Here is a 6,854-nt window from a genome sequence, read left to right on the forward strand (position 1 = left end):
ATCCATAACTGTTATTACCTCCTAATTCATTAAACTGAATTATTCATCCATTATAGGATGGATATTGCAAAAACTTAAATTACTGTAAAAAAAACTTTTCAACAACTATAAATATCTGAATAACTTTTATAAAAAAAAACGACAATGTTAATAGCAAAACCTCTTACTGAACGACAAAACTTATTGAACAACATATTGTTTAAATCTGATACAGCGAAAAATATTTGAAATTGATTAAAACTATCAAAAACCCAGTTCCCTAAACATCTCCATAATTTAACTAAACAATGCACTAAATATTATAATCAAAACTGTTAATTAACAGCGAGAAATAAATACAAATCGGATATAATCCAAAAGATTCAATTAAATTTGATGAAAATTCAGCAATTTCCGGTACAATAGAAATGGAAAACAACAAAGATTTTAAGTCCAAACAAAAGATTTTCTACAATGTGTCTTAAGTTCGTGCTTTTACTATTGTTGTATCTGATATAAAACATAAAACAATTATTTAATCATGAGAGAATTTTAGAAACTAAATAATTGAAAGAGAAACATTAAGTAAATAAATTTTTAGGTTTAAAAAATAATGTATTCATTGGAATAAGCTGAAAAGATTGTCGAATGAATAGTACTAAAATAAATTATAAAAACTCAATAATAAAGGTAATACAAAATGATGATTTTAAATACATTTCAATAATGGCATCAAATAAACTGACTCAAAATAATATTTTTATACCCCCAATGTTTTCATCAACTGTGATTCACTTTGGTGACCACATTAAAAATATTTTACAACAATAGAACCTGTTTATTTTTCCTATGATAGGAAAAAGAAAAAAATTAATAGGGTGATACATTTTCAGTATAATTAAATGTGCATAATATAACACGGAGAAAATTTTGTGGTTTTACACCAATATGATACATTTAGTATCACGAATGTAATATTTAAAAAAGATAATTAACATAAACTAAAATATAAGAAACTAAAGTATGGTTTGATATATCTATATGTATATGTCTGTGATATTACTGACTGCCAAGAAACTTACAGTACAGAGAGTTATTAGACTCAGCTTGTTCCATTACAGTGTTTAAACAAGGTAAAATATTTTCTCTAACATTTATATACTTCTATAGACTAACAATTTTTCATTCAAAGTCATTATTATTAGTTGCTAATTTTTTTTTCTTTCGATTAAGCAATATTTTAAATTGACGGTTAGAAAAACGCATATTAATTTTTCATACATCTATTATATATACTTACTGGACCACCAATGCAATGTTTTCCATCATTTGAACCTCCAAATATTACCTTCTCTGTCTTTCTCATTCGGTATTAGGCTCCTCTTTCCTACAACATCTAGAATTCAGGGGAAAATTCAATTTTCCGAACTTCCGTTGCATACGAATCATAGTCGAGCTAACAAATATTTTAGACTTCAACCCTACTTCCCCAGTCTAATATAATTAATGGTTTTTTTATGTTAAGTCTACATAAAATAATTACTGTTACTTAATTAAAAATAGATCTTCTTTAAATTTAAATGTGACACTTAATTAACAACATAAGGACTTTTTTGTCGGTAACATAAGACTTAATTAAAACCAACAATATATTTTCCAAATATAACGCAAATATAACTATTCTTTCCAAATATATTTAGAGAAAATATTTCGAATTATTACGTCACTGCTGCCATCTTGTAACTTGAACATTGGTATAGCTTTAAATATTGATTTATTTTTGTTAACTGTCTACAGAACACTGTGAGGTATAATTCCCTGCAATACAATGATGAAACCATTTTGAAACGGAAAATTCTCTGACCTCATTCAGAACAAAAACAAACACAACAAAATACTTTTAAATATAAAATAAGTTAAAATTATTTTGGGGTCAAAATCGCTAGAAAAACAAAATATTTTTCTATAAATATTAAATTTCTTAATGTACATACGAAAACGTTGAAATATTGGTTACTACCAAGTAATCTACCTCATAAGGTATCTATAAGGTACCTCATTAGAAGTTTGTGGTTTATAGTGCTCAACGCGAATGTTATTCCGTTGAATGGCAAACGCGCAAGTTTCAGGACATATATTGAAAAATATATAGAAAAAGCCCCAACTGATTGATTTTTTAAAAACAAAAAATAAACAGCAAGGAAATTCTTTTACTAAAAAAAAAAAATCATTAATGAATATTTTTTTATTCATTCATTCATATAAAATTATTGAGTAAGTTAACAGTATAGAGTCATTGAAATGACGATCTGTATATTTAAAATACGACTGACGCCACAAACTTAAAGGAACACACAAAATCACTCAGGAGATTATTTCTGAAACTCATGAACACATTTGGACGAAATCTTAAGTATCTACATTATTGTTAATGGGTGTTCATAAATTTCAAGAAAACCTCAACGATATCAATACTAAAATAATAGTAGCTACATTGTTTTAGAGATATTTTAAAATCATATCATTAATGGCATATGATGATCTTGAAATGAAGGGATCTTCTTCTTCTTCTTGAAAGGATTATGTTAAAATATGGTAAAACAATGTTAGCGAACAATATTAACAAACGAATACAAAAAACTAAGTGTAAACTCTAATGTTCAATGGAGCATTAAAAATGTTCAATCGAACATAAAAATATAAATTAAACAAACAAAAAAAATAACATATAGCAAATGTATTGTACTCTTAGTCGTCATCATCTATTACTATTGTTTCAACACATCTAAAAATATTTCAAAATTTAATTCGTGTTATATTTGCAGAATAATGATACTAACTTTTTAGTTGTTGATTCTTCCAATTCGTCCAAATTTCTTTCAGATGCATCATCTGCACACGCTCTAGCATTATCAACAGCTTCAAACAACTCATTAACCCTGAAAATATCTAATGTGATTCTCCACTAACAATCAAGATCCATAATTTCAAGTAGTTCAATTAACAACATTTGAACCAAAACAACAACCAAAACAATTTAAATTACGTATTAATACTTAAAAATTATGAATCGTCTTTATAGTATAACAATTACGCAGCATCGTTAGTTGTTTCACTGTCGTCTTCCATTTTGGTATCACCAGCCGATTCAGGTTTCTGTCCGTCAACTACATCTAAATAGAAAAAAGTTTCTTTATAACCGTACTTTTTATTATAAATCGAATTGTTCGTTAAGTTTTATCGTTCCATAAGTTTGATACATTTTATTATTTCAGTACCCCCTCTAAAACTCTTCACATTTTTCCCGCGTATATTTTTCAAGGTATAAGAGCCAGAATTCAGAGGGAGCTAAATCTTGCGAATAGAGTGGATGTTCCAATAATCAATTCAACACAGTACTGTAGCTTAACTCACTGTTTTTCATGGTGAGTTTTGTGCTGTGTAAGGACACGCAAGTGTTGTCTTGATAATTTTTGTTCTGTAAACTTAGCATGTTTTGATTCAGAACCATGACTGTGGGCCACAAGTCAATGTACCACTCTACCTAAATTAGTAAACAATCCACCAAAACTATATCCTATATCTTACTGCTACACTGATATATCCTGGCGCCTGCTATATTGCACGCAGCGCAACCACATGTTGTCCACGTCCATAGTGTTCAATTTGAATCAAAAGAAATTAGTTATCCTTCTGTAGCACTCACTATTAATGATAATGGCTTCATCAACATCATTCTCGAACCAAATTAGCAAAACGCTATTGCCACCCGATGCAGGTTGGCGTCCATACAGCACAAAACTCACAAGTATTCAACAAATTTTGAACAAAAAAAACCTTACAGCACAGACCTTACATAACGACAAAACTGATTAAACCTCCCTTGACTCAAACTTACTTTTTTCAGATCGATAACCAGTCACATTAAGTCGTCTCAGTACTTTATCAACGTTACTCACAGTGATAAAATCATCAGGACTAATAGATTCCCCCATGCTAAATTTAGCTTGAATTAGCTCATCCTAAAAAGCAAAAAATTAATTGCAACAACTAAATTAACTATGACTTGATATTAATGCACATACACCAATCATCACCATATTGTAAATTGTAGATTAATAATTAATTTACTGTGCTAATTAATTCTCTTATAATATTATCTACTTATAATATTGAAGTGAAAAAAAATTTATATCTCGAAATAATTAAAACTTCAATACATTCTACCATATCTAAACTGCATTCCTATTATGTGCTGATACAACTTAATATAAAATATAACAACTGATATGGAAGAACTTATGATTCAGGCATTTTTAAATGTGTTAATCTAAATCGAACAATAAAAAATATGTTAAAAAAATACTTAACCAAGCCTAAAGCCATTGCTAATAAACTTACCACATTTTCAACTTTATTAGTTTCTGGTTTGTCTTTTGAGGGTTCTGCTTCTTTCACCTTTTGCTTAGTTGCTTCATTCTCTTGGCTTTGTGGTGTTGGCACTATGGGTTCAATATTATTAGCTTTAAGCTGTTTTAAATAGGTTGTTCTCTCTTCCTGAAGTTGTCTACATAACTTCTGAAGAGTAGTCAACTTCTTTTCCAATGAACTCTGCTCAGTAGTAAGTGCCATATGTTGTTCTGATAATACTATCAAAGAATTGACACTGGACTGCCAACGTTTCTTTAAATTATTACGTTCAGATTCAAGTACACGAAGTTGTTTACTCATTTTCGACATTTCTTGTTTGAATGTATCAAATACCTGAGAGAAATGGCTAATATTAATTATTTTAACTCCTCACTCTGGAACAACACCTAAATAACAAGTGATGTTGTATCAAAAAAATTTACCTTATTACTTTTTGCCATTGTAGTCTCAAAATCAGAATACTGACTTTTGTACAAATCAACCTGCGCTTCAAGACTTCGATTTTTCTCCTGCAATAGCACAGTTTCTCTTTCGCTTTGTTCCAATTGAACTTCTAATGATTTTTTCTGTGCCAAAAATGTATGTCGCTCAGCTTCACGTTCTATTTCAGTTTTTTTAGCTTGAGTTTCAGCTAATTTTTTTTGTAATTCTAACTGTTTAGTTACAGTATCTATATGAGTTTCTCTTTGCTGAGATTGTTTATACAATTCAGTTAATTTATCAGTCATACTCTGATTTTCTTCTTTAAATTTGTTTGACTTATCTTTACTCTCAGTTATTAAATTTGTTAGAACTGTGAGACGCTCAGTAAAAGTATTCGCTACCTCTCTACGACGATCTTCTTCCTCTTTTATACGCGCTATATTTTCTTCCTATTATCATTTAATAAAAATTATATCAATTAGGCTTATCAGTTCAATCATTCGACACAGATCTTAACCGAAACTTACCTTAATGATCTTGTTTTGCTGTTGAAGTTCTCGGCACAGACTCTCCAGTTGTCCTTTGGCTATTATAAGCTTAGCAACTTCAGTATGTTTACTATGCAGCTCCTTTTCAGCATTTGATAGTCCTTTTTCCTTATCATTCAATTTAAAGCGAGTATCCCGAGATTCTTCGTACAGTTCGCCATACTTCAAAAGTAGGAAATCAACCTTTTCTTCAGGTTTAACATTATCCAGAAGTCGCTTAACGTTTTCAACAGATCTTGGATCTCGACGACGATTCTTATCTTGCTTTTTCTTTTTCAGTGAGGAAACGTTACTTTGGTTGGCCTCCATAATATCTAATACAAATTCGCTATGTAATATTTATAGACAAAGAAGCACGAACTAATTATTCGCAACATAAAAACAATATATGACTGCCGGGAAAAGTAGTATAAAATTCAAACTTTACATTTTGCAAAAATAAATACTTAGAAACGTTTTAATATGTGTATCTAAACACTCACCAGTTAAAACTTGATATCTACTCCGAAAAAATAGCAAGTTAAAGCACCTTTTACTGAAACTTTTGAAACGAACAATTGCAACTTCCTAACCCAGAGAACAAATAACTGAAAATGGCGCTCTCGGCAGACAGCGTTGCCAACTCCTATAACCTGTTTCATCTTATGCAGGTTATAGATTTATAAAAAAACAGTTTCAATTAAAAAATCATATTAGATATGCTACTTATATATAATTCAAAAATAAAATTATCAAACTAAATTTTAATTCTATAACTGCAGCCAAAAAATAATATAATAACACAGAATAACGTAACTAAATTGAGGATATAAAACAATTGGCAATAACGTAGGCGTCGCTTTTCTTTAAAGAAATCTATATTATTCCTCCTAATATGGCCAAAAAAAGAATCCCTAGATGGTGCTGTTAGAAAAAATAAAACCCCAATTATTTATTCTACAATGTTAACAAAACATGCATTGATAATTAGCCATAATTTCAATTATTTAATACATAAATCAGTTAGGGTAGTATTGAAAATGGTTAACCTATGATAAAATATGTTGCACGTGGTAGTAAAACTAAACTTACCTCTATTTACTATTAATTCGTCCAGTTTTAAAAGGTATTTTCGATGTAATTAATAATAGTTAATACTTTAATAGTTGTTAAGTTGAAACGTTGAAAAAGGTATGCTACTGCCAATCAAAGAAAAATCCAAAACTAAGGCAGTATGGATTTATTTTTAGGTTTGGTATGGTTGCTAAGTTTAGATTTCGAGATGCAACTCTGTTTAGTAAAAGATTCAAAATTAGTGGCGGGAAAATGATTTCTCCGTTATCTATTTTAATTTTTATAACCCTACACCGATTACTACTAAATATTCATTAGTTCAATATATAGTTCTGGTAGTATATAATTCTATTTCAGAAAGTTTAAATAGTAGTATCATATTGTATTTGCAATTTTATTGCTTCTCAGAATTAGGTTTTT

At 29.3% G+C, this 6,854-nt stretch overlaps 1 protein-coding gene across 2 annotated transcripts; it reads right to left on the reverse strand.

Annotated features, from left to right (window-relative positions):
- Window positions 1-2,209: 2,209 nt before the first annotated feature.
- LOC143197543 (beta-taxilin) lies at window positions 2,210-6,619 on the reverse strand. Of its 2 annotated transcripts, none has more exons than XM_076406086.1 (8): window positions 6,453-6,619; window positions 5,361-5,695; window positions 4,833-5,282; window positions 4,381-4,743; window positions 3,878-4,001; window positions 3,074-3,152; window positions 2,820-2,918; window positions 2,210-2,764 (listed from the first exon to the last, which is right to left on the reverse strand). In XM_076406086.1, exons 2-8 carry the CDS (start codon window positions 5,688-5,690, stop codon window positions 2,728-2,730), a joined length of 1,482 nt encoding a protein of 493 aa, XP_076262201.1. In that variant the 5' UTR covers window positions 5,691-5,695; window positions 6,453-6,619; the 3' UTR covers window positions 2,210-2,727. The 2 variants fall into 2 exon arrangements, with proteins under 2 accessions (XP_076262201.1, XP_076262200.1); XM_076406085.1 differs by lacking the exon at window positions 6,453-6,619 and adding an exon at window positions 5,864-6,228.
- Between the last annotated feature and the right edge of the window lie 235 nt (window positions 6,620-6,854).

The sequence above is a fragment of the Rhynchophorus ferrugineus genome, unplaced genomic scaffold (genome assembly GCF_030347505.1).
Source record: "Rhynchophorus ferrugineus isolate W39M unplaced genomic scaffold, kcgeb_rfMv2 rfM5, whole genome shotgun sequence".
In the NCBI taxonomy this organism is placed as follows: Eukaryota; Metazoa; Arthropoda; class Insecta; order Coleoptera; family Curculionidae; genus Rhynchophorus; species Rhynchophorus ferrugineus.

Bases quoted from the DNA above. Each gene is read 5' to 3' on its own strand.
- LOC143197543 (XM_076406086.1), bottom strand. From the start codon at position 5,690: ATGGAGGCCAACCAAAGTAACGTTTCCTCACTGAAAAAGAAAAAGCAA. The intron at 5,283-5,360 runs GTAAGTTTCGGT...AAATGATAATAG, and splicing joins AGCAAAACAAGATCATTAAG to GAAGAAAATATAGCGCGTAT. The intron at 4,744-4,832 runs GTAAATTTTTTT...CATTTCTCTCAG, and splicing joins CAATGGCAAAAAGTAATAAG to GTATTTGATACATTCAAACA.